Raw genomic sequence first — 21,566 nt, 5'->3', positions numbered from 1 at the left:
TTGGTGTTTTAATGTGGTGTTAATGTCTCTTGAGGAGATGCAACTGACTATTTAACAAGTCTTAATTGCCGCTGCATTAGGCATCATAGTGCAGGAGAAAAGAAAGCAGAACATTAAGGTTTCTTGTGCACGCATGCACACACACAATGGAGAACTCACCCTGTATTTCTGAACCATAAAAAGGGTAGGTACAGAAATTGTTCTTTTTGAGGTGCAAAAACAAAACAAAACAAAAAAACTAGTTCCATGGGCATGGATTAAAGTTTCCTCCACAAACCTTAATCCATGCCCATTCTAAATTAGTAATGTACCAATTTGCCCAAGAAATAATTCCTTTGCTCTGGCCTCTGTTGCAGACTTTAGGACTGACTCACAGGTTTGCTGACTATCCAAGATAATCCTTGGCCTGGTCTCTCTCTCTCTCTCTCTCTCTCTCTCTCTCTCTCTCTCTCTCTCTCTCTCTCTCTCTCTCTCTCTCTCTCTCTGTGTGTGTGTGTGTGTGTGTGCGTGTTGACATGTGCATTTTACAAAGCCTGACCTGCAGAAATCAGGAAATTACACATTATCCCCTGCTAATATCTGCAAAGGCACCAGGTCAAGTTAAAAAAACAAAAGGCAACCCTATATGGCTGCGTAAATAACATACGGTAGTCAGGATAATTGTTACTGAGAAAGCGCTTCCTTTTTTGATCCCATCATGAGCCATGCAAACATTTGTTAGGAAGGAAGAGAAGCAACATGAGTCTTCCACAAACCCCTGCCTTGAATACAAATACAGTATTAATATGTATGTGCCTGGGAATGTATTACAGTACCTGATTTCCTATATTAGCTTGTGTGTCAAACAAAGGCTGTGCTCTGTGCTTGTAGAGAAAAAGCCCATGGTAGTTGGAATATACTACCCTGCAACAATATGAATTAGGTGGGGTGGTTTTTAATTTTAATTTCCTTTCTCCCTGAAGACCTTTGACCCTTTCAGCTGCTATTCCCTGGGGTTGCTACCCCTATCAGGGTTGAGTTAAATGGCATAGAGGGCTGAGGGATAAGGGATTGTTTCACAGAGCCTACCAGTCCCACCTCTCTCACCTGACCTCCTTGGGAAGAGAGAGAGAGAGAGAGCAAATGTCAAGCAATGGTCCATCACAACAGTGTCCCCTGGTAGCCATTGGGCCCAGTCCTAGGAAGGTTCAAGCTCTTGCATGCAGCCACAAATCCCACTCCTTGGCTGAGGAGAATGAGCTGGTATCTCAGTCCTTCTTCCCAAAGAACTTTCTGAAGACAGATTTGTTCTTCTGGCGAGGCGAGGCGCCTTGGCTCCTCTCACCCAAGGTTTCTCGGGCACCACCAGGAGAGGCGATGAAGGAATGGCAGCGAGGCCTGGGAGGAGTCGGTGTCTGCTCTCCAATGTACAGAGTGACTGAGTAGCTGCTGCCAAGGCCCAAGGGTTCCTTGGACACCGACAAAGGTGTGATCTTCTGGTACGTAGCTGAAAAAAAGAATGGAGCGGAATGGTTGCACAGCAGCATCATGAACTGAAAACAAGCAGCAGAACTATCAGAGGCTGGTTAATAGTCTGTGATTCACACGGTTGTTTTACTCCAGAGTATCATGTCCATCCCATCTCTTAAGTAAAGAGGGGAGAAGAGAATTCAGGGCAGTGTTTGAATTGAGGCTTTTCTGGAACAAGGCTCAGCCATGGAACATGTGATAGTAGTAGTAGTAGTAGTAGTAGTAGTAGTAGTAGTAGTAGGCCACCTTGTCTCCGAGTATGTTCAAAATATGCTTTCCCCTCACCAAGGAAAGCCTTCCTCCACCCACAGCATATTTAGATACAATATACATTTCTGGTCATTATCTTTCAAGCCCTAAACGGCTTGGGATGAAGATTCTATTGCCCATACAAAACTGACCCATTTTCTACATGCTGTAGAAGGGTTACATGCTTTTTTTTGTGGTGTCCCTGCCCCCCCCCCCACGAAGTACACTAGGTGGGGACAAGAGAAAAGGGCCATTTCTGCTGTAACTCCCAGGACGTACAATTCAAAGGCCTGTAAGATTAAACACACATCTTTGTTTACTTTCTGGCCATTGCTTGCATACTTTATTATTTCTGAAGGTCTGCATTTTATGAGATTCTGCTCCTCCAGAAATTGTTTTTGGAAAACTGTAATACTGCTTTTTCTTCTTCTTTTAAAATGTGACTACTTTCACTTTGCGGGGGTGGGTGGGGACGGGGGGGGGGGAGAAGGGATATGCTATATATATATATGTAGTGACTGCACAGCCTACAAAGGTAACAAGCTTCAACTTCGGACGTGTGCCATTGAGTCAAAAGTGTGTTGCTGACACCTAATGGTGACATTAAGCAATGAACTTGTTCCTTTGAGAATAACACCGTTTTGAATGAATGCAGCCAAGCACTGAAAATAGCATAATGATATCATGCTGGGTGCACAACAGACTGGATTTAGTCAGAGAGATTTCAGCTGCATTTGAACAGAAGTCAGTTGGCAAAGGGCCAAACTGAGCAAATGCAGAACATGGGCAAATGAACAGACTCAGATTTCTCTGTACAAACAGGCAGAGGGGTAGAGGTACCGGTAGCCTCAACCCCAACTAGTAACCCATTCTTCTTCAAGGTCATACAGTATATACCTGAGGTAAAGGAATATGATCGCCTCTTGTTCGCCACTAGCCCATAGTCCTCTTCCTCAAAAATGTAAGGTTCCTGCGACCTTGTAGATGCTGTAGGAGAGCACTGCCTCAGACTGTGATCTGTGGTATAAATGGCAGCAGATTTCTGGCTATCTGCTAGGAGGAGAGAAAGGAAGAAATCAAGGATGTGACACAGAGGCAGACCTCCAGGGATTCCTTACTATTATTATTATTATTATTATTATTATTATTATTATTATGTATTTAACTGAACTTGCCACATTATACCAAGGTCTCAAGATGATTTAAAACAATGGACAAAAAAAATAATCAACAACAATAATTCACACATTTAAAAACGCAGCACAGGCATCAAAATCACAAGGGGTCACAATAAAATCAAGGAGCCCTCTCCCCTGACTGTCTTAAGCAGAACCAGCATCAACAGCTAGAAATATTCCAGCAGCAACAGTGAGGTGCTGCTCTGCTTTGCCATGGCCTTTGAAACCTGAAAAATGTATTTTAGGACCCACTCTATGCTCTTGATGGTGAGCTGTTTTAACTGTTTGTAATATTGTATTTTTTTATCGTTGTAACCTGCCTGGGACTTCATAGTGAAGGGCTGGTAAGAAATCTAAATAAAGAAAGAGCAACAAGAAGACTATCAAGGACCTGACAGAAGATAAAAGTCTGTGTCTGATACTGTAAATATCTTAACATAGTCACTAGGCAAGCTTCTTTTGGGAGAGCATTACACAAGGGGGGGCACCACTGAGAAAGCCCTCTCTCTTGTTGCCACCGTCCAAGTTCTGCCAACAGAGGCACTCTGAGGAGGGTCTCCAAAGTGTATCTTAAGCTCTGACTGAGCAGGCTCATATGGAGAAAAGGGTACCATGAGGTATTGGGGTCCAAGCTACATAAGGATTTATAAGTTAAAACCAACGCTTTGAATTAGGCCCAGAAATATATCAGAAGCCAGGGCATGGAGCCAGACCTGCTGTAATGCGTTCAGATTGTCTGATCCTGTTGGCAGTATGGCAGCTGAATTCTGCACCACTTGCAGTTTTGGGACCATCTAGAAAGGCAGCCTCATATATAATGCATGAAAGGAATGCACTTGGGAGGTTATGAGGCCACAGACCACCAAAGCTAGATTATTAATGTCAGGACATGGATAGCTGAAGCTAATAGAAAGTATTCTGCACCACAGAGGCTATCATTTCCCCCCACTGACTGCAATGGAGTTGCTATAATCCACAAACCACATCCTTCAGGTAAGTGCAACCCCTCCCGAATTGGTTGCAGAATCGTAAGAGACTGCTCAGTCTGGAAGGCCACAGGTCGCCCGTCTCTGCTTTAAAGAGAACCCTCAAGAAACTGTGAACAGCCCACAAACACACCTGTCCGTGATTCTGCTGAATCCAATACGTCATCCTGATTTTCATAAGGCAGCTGCAGCCTGACACTTGATCTGGGTAAGAGTATGGCCTCTTGGCTCTTGGCTGTGAGAGACTGATGAGGGCCAAGGAAGTGGGGAACTCCATGGCTAGGAATCACACTGGGGAAAAATGGAAGCAGCAGAAAATAGAGAATTGGTCTCACATGCCCAGTTGCACAGGGCTATGCCAAGCTAGAGTAAAATTTAGTCCTAGCAAAGGTAATAGAAGCCACCATAATCACAGCCTGGGTTTAGAGCAGGCATCCCCAAACTTCGGCCCTCCAGATGTTTTGAACTACAATTCCCATCATCCCTGACCACTGGTCCTCTTAGCTAGGGATCATGGGAGTTGTAGGCCAAAACATCTGGAGGGCCGCAGTTTGGGGATGCCTGGTTTAGAGTATCTGAATGGGAAATTAGATGTACCAGTGATTTCTACGCAGCTGAGAAAATTCAGCAGAATGAACAATAATGGGATGTAACATGTTGGGGGTGGGGAGCACAAGGAAGTTGCTATCACTAATAAAGGTGGAAATTAGAGCAGAGCAGCAAGGGGCAAATGGGATCACTCCTAAACAGGTTAACTAATGGCCTCAGTTCAAATCGTCCTAGATGCACTTCTAAATCTTAAGCTGCCCTTAAAGAGAGAGAGAGAGAGAGAAGAAAAAGGGGAACACATACCAATTTGCATTCCAAAATCTGAATTTTGGTTAGAATGCATACAAATCCCAAAACCGATTTTTCTGTTTAATATGCTAAGTTTGACAAAATAGCACCGTATGATTCATGAAAAGATCTACTTGCCTCTGGACAGGAGTTCTCATTGGGACAAATGTTATGAGAAGAACTTTTTAAAAAGCTAACCCCTGCCCCCAGCAAATACATCTGGATCAAGCGTTGCTTATAGTAGTTACCTAACAGCAGAGGTCGTCTCCTGGGCAGTCTGGGAAGCTGACTGGAAAAAGTCCACTTCAGGTAAGCCTTTGAGGACAGAAAAGCAAGCACTGAGAGATGGCTTTTGAAAATCAAGAGTGTTGTTCACCCAAACAAACCTGAGGCATAGGTCTGTTCTACATACTTGCTGCCTTGCAATAGGGAGTGGTAGCCTCTCTGATAAGCAGACTTTTAAAAGCTACATATCATTCACCTGTTTTGCCACATGCCCACTTGTTTCTGGGGTGTACACCTAAAAAATGCAATGTGTACAGTAGCCCATGGAACCTATGGGACAGACTATTATTTTCTTCTTTACACAAAAGGAATGGAGCCCAGGAGCCAACTGTTTTGCAGAAAACCTTGTAGCTAAACTGGAATCTGAGCTCCAGCCTCCCACATGCAAGTCCCAGCACCCTATGGGCCTTCTGTATGTCAAAGATGAATCCCCCTTATGAATTCAGGTCTGACTCAATTACAGTGGGAAATGTGGGAGATATAAAGTCTGGAACAAATAAAACCAGTTACCAAAAACATGACATGGCATTGCTGCTTCTCTCAACAGTGAACTTCTTGAGGGAAAACAGAGAGTGCCCATGTTGGCCTTTCGCTCATGTAGACCACCAGAGTGGTCTGCAGGAGGCCTCAAATTACCTCTTGTTCCTGAGTAGTAACCATATCTCCTTCCCTTAGACCTCCAATGCCCCCAGTCTCTTCCTTATAATTACTTCAGTCTTACCTGAGTTCTGCTGCAATTTTGTAATCCACTCCTGCATGAGTGGCTCAGTAGGAGCCCTAAGGAGGTACTTGGAGTCATCCTTCAACCTGGGGTATGCAAGGAAAGGTGAAGGAATTTGATGGGATACAGATACAACAACCAGCACCAACCACAAATACCTAGCAATCTAGGAGCTAGAAGCGGGCACCCTCCACAAAGATTTCTATTATCACCATTTATGCTGTTCAGGGGCTGGCATCAGTGTCCTCACAATGCAACCCCAGCATGTTCAAGTCTTTCTTTCCCAGATCTATCTATCTATCTATCTATCTATCTATCTATCTATCTATCTATCTATCTATCTATCTATCTATCTATCTATCTTACTGTCCTTCATCTGAGGATCATAGGGTCACTTACAATATAAAAACACAAACATACATAATAACAAACGAAACAATACTCCCACCAGTTTAAATGGCCACAGATTGATTATTTAGTCAAAGACCTGGGAGGAGAATGTTTTCACATGGCACCTAAAGATTTGTAATGAAGGCTCCAGGCGAACCTCCCTGGGGAGAGCATCCCACAAACATGGAGCCACCACAGAAAAGGCTCATTCTCGTGCTGCCACCCTCCAGAACTCTCATGGAGACGGCGCACAAAGAAGTGCCTCAAATGATGATTGCAGGGTCCAAATCAATTCATATGGGAAGAGGTATTACGGTCCTGAGTTACTTTTGTCCCCAGTTACTTTTATTTTCTTTTAAAAACCTGTAATAGTATTTATTATTATTTATCATTTATTACCCCTTTATAGAGTTTAATGTATACTGCATGTATTACCTTGTGAAGGAAAAGAAATGGAGGTTACTCACTGTAGTGTGAAACAGTTGTTCTTTTTGATATACTCTGTTTCTAGGGTGCAAACGGCTCCACGGAGGTTCAGCGGCAAGGCCACTGCAGAACTCTGCTGTGCAAAGGAAGGCAAATGATAAAAGTCCCTGGAATCAGAAAGCCACTGTTTTTAAGTTGCATGTCAGTACAGATATGTATTTGTAGGACCCTTCTTGTTTCTGTTGTTTTAAACTGTTTTTAACATTGTGTTTTTAATTGTTGTAACCTACCCAGGGACCTTAAGATGAAGGGCGCATAACTAATAATAATAATAATAATAATATTCTCACATGAAGAAGAGTTCAACTGGAGAACCAAGGAGCAATGTCCGGCAAAGCTGTTCTTTCTGAAGTTATAAATTAAGGACAGGTTTTAATGGGGGGAAAGGCAGGCCTCCCAAGGCATGGCTGCTGAGTCTGAAGAAAGGGACTGCTTGAGTTTACTGCTCTGCCTTTCTTCAGCTGCATACACACCATGCCTTTAAAGCGTCCTTACCCACCAAAAGAATCCTAGGGAATAGTTTGTTCAGGGTGTATGGAACAGTGGCTCTGTGAGGGGTAAACTACAATTCCCAGAATTCATGGGGTGAGGATGGGCTATAAAAGGTATGGTGTGTATGCAGCCTTTGTTCCTTCAGTTACAAACTGCAGGGCTCTCTTGGTGGTGGTGCTCTCACACTCTGAAGTGGGCTCCTACTAGCTACTTCACTCTTCTCTTGGGTGGGCAATTGTTATTTGGGACAGCCTGTGCTGGTACACTGAGCTTTTATATTTGTTGAGTTTTTCTTCTGCCAAAGCTCCCTGATGGTTTTGAGATTTGCCACTTATGACTAGACTTGGTTTTACTGTGATTTGTGGACTGTCTTTATTTTAGTTTTAGATGTAAGTTAGTCTTTACAAGAATTTCAAGTTCTATTTTAGCAGAGAATGTACTGAAGGTTTAGACAAAAATAAATACAATCGGCAAAGTGTAGATGCTTGACAATCTATGCATGCCAAACATTCACAAGAGATGTCAGTGGGCAAAGGAGTATACAGGATATGAAAATGCTGGAGGCAGTGCTTTTGCCCCTGGGTGGACGCAGGGGTATGCATACCCCTAAACATTTTTTGAATCTAAGTTTGGCCTGATTGAGGGGCAGTATTTCAATATGAGTAGGAAAATGAGAGTACCCCTAAACATTTTTTTATTTTAGAAAAAAAGCACTGGCTAGAGGTATATGAAAACGTGACACAGGCCTTACTCATACCCATTTCTTATCTCCATTTGTCTTTGGGCATCTCACTGCCTACCATTACCTTGAGGGTGTCTTTCTTGTCCTGGTAGAAACACAAAGTTTGTCTCATCAGTACTGTATGGAATGTGTTCCAGGAACGACAATTTGCCTAGGAGAAGAGAAATGAAAAGATCAGATCTAAAGAAGGTGAAGAGTTAAGGTTGGTTCATAAGGTGACCTGTTCACACAGTTCCATGTGCATGAAGCCCCTATCTGCCTGTGCTTGCCTCTAGAGTAAGGTCCCTCCCTTCCCCTGGAGGCAAAGACAGGCAGACATTGCCTGAGAGCCCCGTCTAGCTCTTCAAAGCATGGGAACACGAACATCAGTGCAAAGTAAAAGTGAACATCACCTTCAGATATATGGTCAGCTTACTCTGAACCTTATGTTTCCACCTTCTGTCTGCAGCAGCTACAGTTGGCAGTGCGGTAAGAATAAAATCCACATTTTTTTCGTCATTTGGAAAGGCCCTTTGCCTTCTGCACCACCCACACTGTGCTGGTTTAAGCTAGGCCAGTGATCCAGATCCTTATATCCACACCCCATCACAGGCCACATTTGCCCAGTAGGTGGGTCTATCCACCTGTCAATTACTTAATGTCACAATAGCATCAAGTCGCCTGTATTTCTCTGTGTGGTTTGAAATCAAATTGTGCAGACAAAAACTGCAAAGTGGCAACTAGCTGCCTTTCATCCAAGCTTTGCCTTTACCTGCTCCACACCTGACTTCAGGTGTAGAGCAGGTGGGCATGGCTTCATGAAACAGCCTCGTAGGCCCATAGACTGGAGGTTTTCCCACCCCTGGGTTTAGACATAACCATGGCTTGGCATTATGTGAATAAGCAGCAAGGAGCCTCAGTTTCATGAATTCAGCCACCAAGTCTTGTGCAGATCCTAGCTTGGACCAAACCATAGCTAGTTTGTCACACGGCAAACTGTTATTTATACTTCCCCTGGAAATCAGGATCAAATCTTGGTTTGCTGTTATGCCTGAACCACCTCACTCGGAAGTGTTTCTGTTGATATAAGTCAGAGCTTTCCAAATTATGTGTTGTGACACATTAGTGTGTCAGCTGCAGTGTGTAGATGTGTTATGTGAATGCTCCCTGCGCTGCTCCTGAGGCTGGAAAGGGGTTAGTTCAACCTCTGGCTTGCTAGTAAAACTGAATTATTGTGTCATGAAATGATACATGTCTAAAAAGTGTGTCAACAACATGAAAAGTTTGGAAAACTCTGCTATACAGGGCTAGGCTCTGTGGAAGTGTTACGGGAACACCAATGAAGTTGTTTCTTGGTGGCAAGTCACTGGCATCCATATTCACACACACACACCCCTTCACATAATGCCACGCTGCTCTGACAGTACCTTCTTGCCTCCTGCCTGCAACAGATGCTTCCTCTCCAAAGTTCCTTCCATCATCTGAAGCTCAAGTTTACTGGGAAGAGTCTAGAAAGAGGCAGGCAACAATTAATGAAGCAACCACAATGAAAGCAAGAGTGTTTCAAACACGAAGGCATTTTAACACCACATTCCCCAAAACAGAGCAAAAAAAAAAAGTCTGTGCTTTGAGCAGTCATGGAAAATACATGCATTGTATGGCTCATGCTCATGCTAAGTGTTTGGGTTCTCTCTCTCTCTCTCTCTCTCTCTCTCTCTCTCTCTCTCTCTCTCTCTCTCTCTCTCTCTCTCTCTCTCTCCACAGCCAAATCAGGAACAGCACTGATGTAAACATCTCAAGTGTAAGCATCTCATTAGTTAGGAGATCTGTATCTCCTTTAAAAGAAAATACTCCACATAATACGGAGTTGCTGGTTCCTGATAGGGGAAAAAATACACATTTCATTATGCAATGAGAAACTGCTTAAGTACACACTGCAGATCAATGCCAGCAGTATCCAGGGACTTGAGGAAAAGAACAGTAAACACCTGGTTTCCAGGCATACAATCCCCACCTCTGCCCCATAGAAGCCAATGGTTCTGACCTTTCCAATACTTCTGCCCTCCGCCTGAAGCTTCTGCTGGGTCCCTGGGCAGGTACTCTGCAGTGACCTCACAGCTGCAGCAACTGCCCCTTCTGATGGCTCCTGGCCAGAAGTCATGGGTGCCCGGCACCGACTTGGACTGCCACAACTAGTCCCTCTTTCTCCTTCAGACCTCTGAAGCAGCTGGGCAGGGGTGGGGAGCTTGAACTTAGCCACCAACAAATTGTCTGCCGCTGCCAGGAGGAGTCTTTCACCAGAGCTGTCTGGACTTTGCAGCTTATCCACCTTTCCAGCAGGGCTGCTGTGGATCCCCGAGCTTTTCTTGTGCTTCTCCACATTGCTCCATATGGCCTGCAGCTCCTCTTCCTCCTCTTCAAACAACTCGTGGGCAGGGTGACAAGCCTCCAGCAACTTTGGCTCTTTAGTCGTGCTTCCTCCAGGAGCCAGGACAAGAGGGCCCACCCCTGAGGGTGTTGTGGTGCCTAGTTCACAATCAAATACAGACAGCTTGGCAGGAGATTTGACCCGCAGGTGGAGGAAGGAGGGCGAGGTTCTCGCACAGCTTCCCTTCTCTGCTGCCCCATTCACAGCAGGGTTCTTAGTTCTGGCTATGCTGGAAACTGCATCGGAGCTGCCCGTGTGCTTAGCAGGCGAGGGCTTCAGCTTCACCCAAGATGCTTCTCTGGCTTTGTGGTCAGCAGGAGCCTTTACCTGCGCCTCCTTGGAGCTGCCAGTTGTACCCAGTGAGGTAGCTAGTCTGTCCCACTCTATACCTATCTGCTCATGCAGGACACTAATGCGGGATAGCCGGTTCTGCTCGAAATCTAGGAAGTCATCACTGGGACTGCTCTGGCTATTCGGACTCTGCCTGTCTTCTCCACAAAGAGCACCAAAGCAGGCCTTCTGCCTGCTGTAGCTTGGGTTGATGCTCACCTCTTCAAACCATGTGCCTCCTTTACCCTGGGGAAGCTTGTCACGAGCATCTTTGGGCTTGAGGGGCCTTTGGTGCATGACTGGCTGCCCTCCGAGCACTCTCTTTTGCAGGCTACTACCAATCTCCTGCACTTTTGCCCCAGCTGGGCTGCTCCGAGCTCCCTGGCAGGCCTGGCTTATTCCCTTCCTTCCTGCTGCTCCCTCTTTTGCTACTCTGATGGTATCATGGATATTCCTTAGGACTGTGGGATCCTTGGGGAGCTCCAGGCTCAGGACAGAACCAAGAGGAAGATGCTGGCATGTGTTGCTCATCTGCTCTGCCAGTGATGGGGGGCTGTTGAGACCTCTGCTCTCTCTTGGGAACACATGACATCCAGATATTTCCCTAACCAAGTCACATTCAGCATCAATAGCCCGTGCCAATGGGTTCTTCACATAGTCTGTCAACTCTCTGCAGAGTGCCGGGCACACTGCCTGCAAAGCCTGTGCCCTCCTGTTACCCTTTGGGGGCCAGGTGCTACTAGTGCTGCGCCTCTCCCCTTGCCCTGCCTGCAGGTCGCTTGGTTCAGTTCCCATGATCCCTTGCAAGGTGAGTAGCTGGGCATCTTCTGCCTCCACTCTGCCTTTTCTCTTCAGGCTCCGTAAGAAGCAGCTGGAGCTGATCTTGGGCAAGGTGTGGAAGGCTGAGGTGCCCCACCCAGGACTGGGAAATGGGGAAGAGTGAGCTCCGGGGGGCGTTTCCTTAGCAGGCCGCAGCACAGTGGAGCTTCCACAAACCATGCCTGCATCTCTGTCTCCCTCTTTCTCCTTCACGTGCAAATAGGTGCTCACCTGCGGAAAGAGGGAAGACCCAATGAGGAGCTCTCTTCAAATTGCACAAGGTCATTGGAGCATAAACCTACCTATTTTGGATGCCACAGCAGCAAACTGACATGCACCAGCACATGCTCCTTTCAATTGAGTGAGTATACATGCATGCATGTTCATTAATCGTAGCAGACACTAAGGTAGACTGTCCATAACAGGTTCCAGGATGTTAGGATCACTTTAGTTCAATCCTAGGAAGTGGGAACAAAATTTCTGGCTTACCATGGTTCCAGGCTTACTACTGGAGATGACCCAACTCTGCTGGGCTTTACAGAAAGGGCACACTGCTAACTTGCAAGGCTGCTAGATGCACCCCACTCTACTTCATGATAGATGATGCAGCCTGAAAAGAGGCTACAGAACTCCGTGTGAAATATTGCAGTAGAAACTGAAGAGCCTAGCATGATGGGAAGTACCATGATAGCAGCTAAGGGCCAGCTCAGGGCCAAATGAAATGTGCATGAAGAATCTTAGACTGTATGGTTACAGATTGCATGTGGTGCAGATTGCATGTATGAATGCTCCTTGTAAAAACATAAAAACAAAGAAAGAAAGAAAGAAAGAAAGAAAGAAAGAAAGAAAGAAAGAAAGAAAGAAAGAAAGAAAGAAACCCTTCATCTACACAGAAAGTTATCACAACAAGAAGAGAACTGGGCTTAAATAAACTCTTAGTGAGGGACTCAGCCAATACATAGAACACATGCTTGCAGAATGCATGTAGAAGATTCTGGGTTCCTTTTGCAGCCTCTTCAGAAAAATCTGAGAAAACTTCAGTCTGAAATCTGGAATAGCCAATGCCTGTCAGAGCAGACAATCCTGAGATAGAAAGATTAATGATCTGACTGTATAAGGCTTCTGTAAGATCTGGCTCTATAAAGTATAAGGCTTTAAGTTTGTATGAGCTCCTTGATGTACCAGGATCAGCTCTGAATCAGCTCTAAGTATAACAGGAATCCCCCTTCCTGCAGCAGCTGCAGGAGATGTCTAAAAGTTTACCGGTAATTCAGGAATTATTACTGTACATTGTAGAGGCTGATGTTCCTTTCCCTTCATGACTGACAACAATTACACTTTCCAGTCCTGAAGTCCTCCTCTCCAGTAACAAGTTCTTGGAGCTAATGTACCTTCTATGCTCAGGCACCTCGACAGAAACTAGTTTTGGACAGCATGCCTCAGCCTTTCAGTTGTAGCAGCTACCCATCTGCTTCAATCCCTAATTATCTTCTTGCCGTGCCCTTTTAATCACAATTGCTAATGTGTGAGTGATTACGAAGACTTACTTGCTAGCAAATAGGTGTATTCCTCTCCTCGTGCAACCCTCAATTCATCTCGTCCCCAAATCATCAAGACTGAATTCTTGTTCAAGGGACAACCCAAAGTGAGTGTGTCTTGTCATGCGGGTTGTTTCCTCACAGCAAACTAGTTTGGCCTGCCTTCAGCCCCTATCAAGAGGCAGTGCACTTCAGGCTCATTTCCTGTTTCCTCTAGCAAATCCAGTAGCTCTTCTGCTGTGGGATATGAATTACTGTGCTGAGGAGGAAAGCTCCACATTCCACTGTGCTGGCTGCACATTTAAGCTCTGGTTTGTCTGTTAGGATGGTCCTGTGCCTCTAAGAATAATCCAGAAGGGGGGATTCCTGCAGATGCTGCTTTCCCCAGGATGGCAATAATATGACATGACAAGTTGTGCCAGCTGAAATTCTTTTAAAAGGCACAGAATCCACATTTTGTGCTGCACATGGCAACCCTGTGGTTTAACCAGGAGAAGTCACAAAATATTTGAAGGTGTTTCCCCTAAGGGGGCATCTCCTCAGGAGTACAGGTGCAAGCACAGAATGCACACGAAAGCTTATGCCAAGAACAAACTTAGTTGGTCTCGAAGGTGCTACTGGACAATTTTTACATTTTTTATATATTTCGACTGTGTCAGACCAACACGGCTACCTACCTGAATCTAGTAATTTATTCACCATAGCCTTGGAAAGGAGAAACACAGCATCTGTGTGACGTCTTAACATTTTGGAGATGCCATTTAAGTGATATAGGAGAAGGGAACATGCAGCCTTCTAAAAGCTGTTGAGACTCCAACTTGCTAAGTCCCAAGCCGGCTAGCCAGACCAATGGTCAAGGAAACAAAAAATAAATTCCTTCCAGTAGCACCTTAGAGACCAACTATCATGGTCAAGGATGATAGCCGAGTCACATCTGGAGCGTTTCCCTCTCCTAATTTAGGAGCTGCCTTTTAAGTGAGGCTATTGGATGGGTTAGTCAAGGTTCCCTTGCACCATGCAACCACTCTCAGTCTGACATGCTTCATCGTCCATTCTTTCTCCCCCACTGCTCCATGTTACCTCTTCTGCATGCTGGCGGGGTGGCCTTTTCTTTCTCTTTAAACTACCCAAAGTATTTCCTAAAAGCCCCTGGCAACGTTTCCAGAAAGCTTTACAGGCTGAGGATTTAGTTTCAGAGAGCTGGATTTTTAGGGAAGAGAGAGACAAAAGAATAAAAGTGAAGGAATAGCAAGGATGACCTGCAAAAGCCAGGACGAAAAGGGCAAAATCAGTGCCTGACCCATGAAGAGGAAGCTCTAGAACTGCACACTTGGCAGTGGCTTAAACGAGAAGCAAAAAAGCAACAGAGCTGCTAGTATCCCTGATTCAGAGTGTTCATTAACATCTTAATGCTCACTGGGAAGTTAGAAGTTCTCCACTTGCAAGCCTTAGCCATTAAGCTTGGCACTCCCTCACTTGACATCCCACTTCTGTTCTGCCTGAACACTTGGCAATCCTTTGCATTATGAAAACACTGTCTCCCTTTGCCACAGGGGCACTTATTTGATGTCCTGGAGATAGCAAACAGCTCTATCGATGTCATGCCTAAAGTAAAGGGCACCTTACCTTGTGCAAGGTTTCCTGTCCCATTGATGGTGCTGCTCCAACCTGGCTTCCTGTGGCTTCTCTCCCTGCTTTCTTCCCAATGCTCAATATCAGGTTCACTGTGCCACCCAGACTGCCAGGGCCTGGCTGGGGCACCAGTAGCACAGGAGTCTCCAAGGGTTCTAGGATCAGAGTCTCCTTCGGGACGTCCATCTCAAAGGGCAAGTGGTTTTCCAATTCTTCCAAACTCTGCCTGTGCCCTGAAAGAACATCCAGGGTAGATAGCACTGCAGTGGAGACCGATTCGCTCTCTTGCTGTGCTGCTGAACCATTTGGGAGGGAGCCGAGGGTGAGTGGAGGCCTCTCAGAAACACTGGAGTTAAGGATACCATTTGCTTCACCCACACCTGATTCAGGAACTACTTTAATCTGTGGAGTAAGGTAATACAATGAAGAATGAAATTGCAGCGATAGCTTCTTTGTTCTTTGTTAATTCTAGGATTTCCTGTTAAAATGGGATCTCCCCTACCTAAAGACCAATACATGCAGGTTAAAATTTGCTCTGCTCAAGTGTGTGTGTGTGTGTGTGTGTGTGTGTGTGAACAGTGTGAACAGCAGCCAGGGATTCTGTCAAAATGTATTGCTTGGTATATTATGTGACTGTTAACTTTCCCACCTCTTTTGTACTGGCCCTGATTCTGCACCTATACCAGCAACGTGACACACAGAAATCAAACTGTGAAAAACTTCAGCTCTTTGATTTCTCTGTTAGATTGCTGCTATGGGCATAGGAGCAGGGCCAATATAAAAAGGTGGCAATATTAGCAGCCACTCAGTGACACACAGCTGACGCTGGTTCACAACCAATGCAAAACTATGGTTTAGCTTACATGCATGAGTCCCAGCCTTGTGTGGTCTCCCTGCCCACCTTTTCTCTCCTCCTCTGAAGCAGCCATGAAGAGACCAGTTTTTGCTTCTGTTTTCAGTTAGCGACAGTTTAGTGTCATGTCTGAAGCCTAAACTGTGGTTAATCTTAACTACAGCCTATTGAAAAAAGCTAACTTTGTACACCACGCTTTTAAGTTGTTTTGCTTCAATAAATCACAGTAGGATTGCTGGGTCATTTTATCAATTTATGATGTTGTTGAATTATCACATAGTTTTTTAATTTTATCCATTGCACTGTGTATGTCACCTAGAGAATATTTTTTATTAGGAGACTCATAAAGTAAATACCATTAGCAGCATCTAATTATTTCTGTTTTGGTTTAAGCCAGAAGTGAAATAACAATTCGGTTTCCAGACATCTAGCAGTTTGGAGCCAAGTGGGCAGTTGCCCCTTTCTATAGCCCCAAATGTTTTTTTTGGGGGGGGGGGAATATCCCTTCAATACTCCTTTCCCTGCTTGCTGGGCTCAACTGCCTCCTTGCTGCAATTTAAGGACGGGAAAGAGAAACATAATGACAATGCTGTTTGAAAGGGATTAAAGTGTTGATTCCTAGAGAGTTCATAGATAAGGAAAAGGGTAGAGTAATCTATACAGGTCATTATGACATTTTCTTAAGTTCGTTATATATCATCTCCCATAATTCTTTTATTATTTATTAAGAAGATGTTTAAAAGAATGTTTCCCAAAAACTCAGAAGCTTTCCTTCTGGGAATAATAACAACAGAAATCCCCCCTTCCAAAAAAAACTAATTACCCTAAGGATGTACATAACTAAAGCTGCTTGAATTTTGATAGCACAAAAGTGGAGAACAGATGCAGCACCATCAATAAAAGAACAGCATCTTAAAATATTAGAATACGTACATAGAACTTGCCAGCATGACAAATGGATTAAGAAATAAAGACGATAAGAATTTAAAAGAAGATTGCACATTATATATAGGGTATATGGGAAAATATTACAATAAGAAAATAATAATCATAACAGGCTGACAAAAAATACTCAGTAGTAGATGTCACAACGTGGGATAATGTAAAGTAATGAAAACAACTTAGTAGGGTAAGAAAATGCAGTTGAAAAGATAGTAGATAGGAAACCAGGGAAAGAGTGTAAGGGGAGTAAAAGTTAAGGTTTTTAAAAGTCAAATAAACTGGAGGAATAAGTTATGTTACCATTATTACTCACATGCATATGTCTTATATTTATGTTATGTTATTTTCTTTTCTTTTTTTATTTTTTTAGATTTTAAAATAGACTTTATTAGAAAATTTTAAAAGATGTACAGACACCAAAAAAAAAAAAATTTGAAGTAACTTAATAACATAAAATAACTTGGCAACTTAAATACTATAGTATATCAAGTAATATAAATAACATAACTACATATTTAAGCCACCCAACGTAACTTAATCAACATAAGTAAACAAATCAAGGTTGGTCTAAATAAATTAAATCCATCAGACTACAAATAATATACAAAATCAACTTAGGCAAACCTATCATAATATAACATAATATAACATAACATAACATAACATAACATAACATAACATAACATAATGATATAACATAACATAACATAACGAAAAGGGAAAGAGAAAAAAAAAAGGAAAAGGAAAAAAAAAAAGGAAAATTAGCCCCAGCTTAGATCTTAACACATGGGCCTATCTCCATAAAATCCATTCATTTTAAATTAAAATTGGCTTCCAATCGCCAACATATCGCTTCTCTTGCTATTATTTCCCTCTTTAGTTTGCTTTCCCTCTTGTTAAATCCAACTAAGTTTTTCCTACGTTTTCTCTATTCCAGACAAATCACTAGCTCTGTTTTTATATTTTCCTTTTTGAAAAACTCTTCTACGTATCTCCATTCTGTTATTATTCTCTGTTTTGGTATATTCCTAATTGCCGCCGTCATTCTTGCTAAGTTCATAAACTCTACTACTTTAATTTGCCACTCTTGGATTGTTGGCGTTTCTGTTCCTTTCCATTTCTGAGCTAGTACTAATCTCGCCGCGGCACACGCATATAAGAAAATATTAATTCTATCTTTAGGTATACTTTCTGGGATTAAACTTAATAGAAAATATTCAGGTTTCTTTTCAAACGTAATTTTTATCATTTTCTTCATTTTTTCATATATCTCACTCCAGAATTTATATATTTTCTTACATTCCCACCAACAGTGAAAATACGTACCAGTTTTTTCCTGGCACTTCCAGCATTCTTTTGTTTCTGTCTTATAGATTTTAGCTAGCCTTTCTGGCGTCAGGTGCCATCTATATACGAGCTTCATCATATTTTCTTTAATTCCTGAACACGCTGTAAATCTCATTGTCGATCTCCACAATTTATCCCATTGCACTTTATAGATTGGTCTTCCTACATCCTGAGCCCATTTTATCATTACAGATTTTATCTCCTCATCTTTTAATTCCCACTCTAATAAAAATTTATACATCTTAGACAGTGGTTTAGCCGTATTATCAATCAAAATTTCCTGTAATTTAGATTTGCCCTCATTGAATCCTATTTCTTTATGTTTTTTAAATAAGCTTTGTATTTGTAAATAATGTAGCCAACTTGTACAATGATGTTTAATTTCTTCATATGGCTTTAATATAAGTTGATCCCCTTCTTTTACTGTTAATTCCTGGTAGGTTGGCCATTTTCTATTTTTACCTCGGCCACTCATCGTTGTCATTTCTAATGGTGACGCCCACCAGGGCGTCTTTGCTTCTAATAGGTTTTTATACTCCTCCCAGATTTTAAATACCGATTTTTTAATTATATGATCTATAAAACTTTTATCTTTTCCTTTGTTTTCTTGCAATAGGTACGCGTGCCATCCTTTATTATTCCTAAACCCTTCCAATTCCAAGAGTTCACAATTTTCTAGTACTATCCATTCCCTCATCCAGCAAAAACATGCGGAGGCATAATATAGTCTGAGATCCGGGACCCCCCAGCCACCTCTCTCCTTGCTGTCTGTTAATAATTTATATTGTATTCTCGCTTTTTTCCCTAGCCAGATGAACTTGCTTAGGTCTTTTCTCCACGAATCAAAAATTTCTTTCTTTCCTATGATAGGTAACATTCTGCCTCATAAAGACCTGTGTTGTTGTTTTTTGCATAAATTTTTATTTGCTTTTCTATTTTATCATATCATCAACACATACTATGTTACAGTCAGACACAGAATAACAAGAAAATAACATTTGTTTTTGTTTCAAATGTTATTTTCTTTTCTTGTTATTCTGTGTCTGACTGTAACATAGTATGTGTTGATGATATGATAAAATAGAAAAGCAAATAAAAATTTATGCAAAAAACAACAACACAGGTCTTTATGAGGCAGAATAGCAACAAGATAGATAATATACACATGGGGAAAGTGTGTAGGTATTCCACCAAGTTTAAAATAAGACAGATTTCTAAGCTCGGGGGTGGTGGTGGTGGAGGAAGGAAGCTAAAGAGAGAAAACATAAAAGGGGGTGTTTTGTTTATAACTTTGTGCAGATGCCCCATAAAATGAGTGAACAAAGCATAGCTATTCTACAATAAACACACAGTGCAGGCCAAGCTATTTTTAAAGTTTAGCTCTAGTATTGGCACTCAGGGGCTGCATACTAACTTGGCAGTGCTCAGTCATGTTCAGCGTGCCATTCTGAGTCTCCCTGCCATCACTCTTACTGCCAGGGTCCTTCTGGGAACTCTGTGCTCTCCAGCGCACCATCACCCATCCCAGCATGCTTTGCAGCTCCTCCATTCGCTCCTTTATCTAAAAAGACAGAACAAAACTGAGAAAGAAATGAAAGGAGGAAAAAAGGCCACATGATTAATTCCTCTCTTTTCTCTTCTAGGTACGGCTCTCAGACAGGGCCATTCCTCAGGATAACAAACAATTGGGACAACTGTCTAGCTCCCACCCACCTGATGAGATGCTTTGCCTCCTCCCTTCCAAAAGCAGTGATGGCAAAAGAAGGAAAAGGGAAGTGAGGTGGGATGGGAGGTTGTTCCCCAAAGGATGCTGCAGGCATGTAGGAAGCTTGCATATCATGGCCTGCCACACTTACTGTCTCACTCAAGCTGTGCTCCTCAGCTACCAGTTTCCATCCAACTGCTGCCAGCTCCTCAAACTCCTTGAACTTAGTCTCCATGTTACTTTCCAGGTCTTCCCACTGAGCTTCTGAGAGACCATGGGTACTCATAGTCTCAGAGAATATCTGTGCCCGAGTATCTTCTGTCCAGGAGCTGGAGAGTCAAGGAAGGAGGAGCAGCTATGAATATGCCAGAGGAAAACTGCACCTCAGTTTATCCTCTACCCTTCCAACAAAGCTACAGATCAGGGTACTTACCAACTGATAGAGAAACCTGGAAGAATCCCAATGAAAACCTATTCTGCATCAAGTTGTTTCAGCCTCTAGACAGCTCTGTCTTTCAAGTAGTGGCATACAGTTAAGATATATACCATTTCCCCAGAGCTTTTAAAGCAGTATTAAAAAGGTGTGTCCCAGTAAAAATAGTTTTTCTCTCTCTTTGTTAACCACTAAGGCAGGCACCCCCAAACTCAGGACCAGTGGTCAGGGATGATGGGGATTGTAGTCCAAAAACATCTGGAGGGCCGGGTTTGAGGATGCCTGCACTAAGGGCTGCTTCCATTGTGGCAAAACAATCTACACACTAAGCCCTTCCATGGAAAAGTTGGTGTTACATCTCACAAGCAAATCACCAGTCTTGGCAAATGTGTGAGCAAAGAGGAGTAAATACTCAGGAAATCTGCAGCTAAATCACAACATCCAGGGCATGTGTAACTGCACCAAAATAAATGCAAGATAAGTTGTGATGTGCTACACTGAAGTTGCATCCAATTTCAGTAAGAGCATATTTGGTGGGGTGGAGCTGCCCTTTCAATGCAGGCCTTGCTGCCACTTGCCTGGATGGTGCTGGGCTGGGACAGCAGTAAGCTCAGCCTTTCACAGCTGCACCAGTGGGAGCAACCACGTGGTTGCGCAGGTACCCCTGCAAGGTCCCAAACATCACTTCCACCCCATCCAGGTGTGTGAACGGGAGTTAGAATTGATGCTGAGACTCAAGCTTGCTGGACTGACTTCAAAGTAGATAAAATGGATAGTTCCCCAAGCGGAATTGAAAACAAGGGGTGCTTCCAGATGGGGGCTTAATATCACAAATGGGTAAGTCAGACATTGCAAACCAAACTTTCAAGGGACAGGAAGAGTCCACTAAGGTCTAATGACTTACATAATGGCTAAATAAGCTCTGAAGAATTGCCGCAAATGAGCAGCTTGCTGTCCATGAACTGCATTTCCCAACACCAGCTTTTGCAGATCTTTCCAAGCCTCCAATGTTTCACCGATTCTTCTGGACTCATTTGGCATTTCAGTCAGAGAGCAATCTTCCAGCTCAATGAAGGTCCTCTCTAATTTCTCCATGTCCCCTTCCAGGCTAGAAATTTCACTCTATGAAATACAAGACAGCAGGATTCAGGCTAGCAAAAGGGCTTTCAAATGGGGAACTCCTGGCTCCTTCCCAATAGTAAATGCTTGCCCAATTTAAAAACAAGCATGAGACTCCCAACTGGCTTTAGGAAGCCAAACAAACAACAGGGCAGTATCATCAAACATCAGATCTATGCTGACCCATTTAAAAAAATGAGAGCTCAGAACCGACGATCACACCTGAACCTGCATAACAATCTCAACCTGCAATTTATAATGGTGCTGGTGTATGTAATGCCTTCCAAGGTGTATGTAATGCCTAATTTAGCATTTCTCCAACATTGCCATGAGCAAACACTGGTTATATGGGGTGCTTGGTACAAGCCCTCAAATCACCTTTTGATCTCACCTCTATCTCTTTCTGCCTTTTTGTGAGCCCCTGCAGCTCCAGAAGATCTACCTCACTCTTCACTGTGGCAAAGCTTCTCTCTGCCTGCATTATGTCCTGAGCCAGTGTTTCTGCTTTGTTCCTCATTGTCTCGATACGTGAGGTGACCCAGGCCAGCTGAAAAATTGAAAAAAGA

General features: G+C 43.3%; 1 protein-coding gene across 9 annotated transcripts in view; it reads right to left on the bottom strand.

The window, feature by feature from the left end:
- Positions 1-21,566, bottom strand: part of LOC118081770 (uncharacterized) — a 47,294-nt gene continuing 25,728 nt past the window's right edge. For 4 of the 9 annotated variants that reach the window (XM_035108178.3, XM_035108174.3, XM_035108177.3 and 1 more), the window contains 14 exons: positions 21,392-21,547; positions 20,786-21,003; positions 19,600-19,777; positions 19,158-19,304; positions 14,596-15,003; positions 9,899-11,662; positions 9,282-9,362; positions 7,940-8,026; positions 6,623-6,717; positions 5,766-5,851; positions 5,008-5,074; positions 4,056-4,213; positions 2,656-2,811; positions 1-1,486 (listed from right to left, as the gene is read on the bottom strand). In XM_035108178.3, coding sequence (XP_034964069.3) covers positions 1,248-1,486; positions 2,656-2,811; positions 4,056-4,213; positions 5,008-5,074; positions 5,766-5,851; positions 6,623-6,717; positions 7,940-8,026; positions 9,282-9,362; positions 9,899-11,662; positions 14,596-15,003; positions 19,158-19,304; positions 19,600-19,777; positions 20,786-21,003; positions 21,392-21,547 — 3,840 coding nt within the window. In that variant the 3' untranslated portion in view covers positions 1-1,247. Of the gene's footprint in view, positions 1,487-2,655; positions 2,812-4,055; positions 4,214-5,007; positions 5,075-5,765; positions 5,852-6,622; positions 6,718-7,939; positions 8,027-9,281; positions 9,363-9,898; positions 11,663-14,049; positions 14,170-14,595; positions 15,004-19,157; positions 19,305-19,599; positions 19,778-20,785; positions 21,004-21,391; positions 21,548-21,566 lie in introns of all 9 variants that reach the window. The other 5 variants (XM_035108176.3, XM_088667351.1, XM_088667353.1 and 2 more) reach the window with 4 other exon arrangements.

Source organism: Zootoca vivipara, chromosome 3 (assembly GCF_965207765.1).
Source record: "Zootoca vivipara chromosome 3, rZooViv2.hap1.1, whole genome shotgun sequence".
Classification (NCBI taxonomy): domain Eukaryota; kingdom Metazoa; phylum Chordata; class Lepidosauria; order Squamata; family Lacertidae; genus Zootoca; species Zootoca vivipara.
The sequence above is the reverse complement of the archived record's forward strand: the minus strand, read 5'-3'. Positions and strand labels throughout refer to the sequence as shown.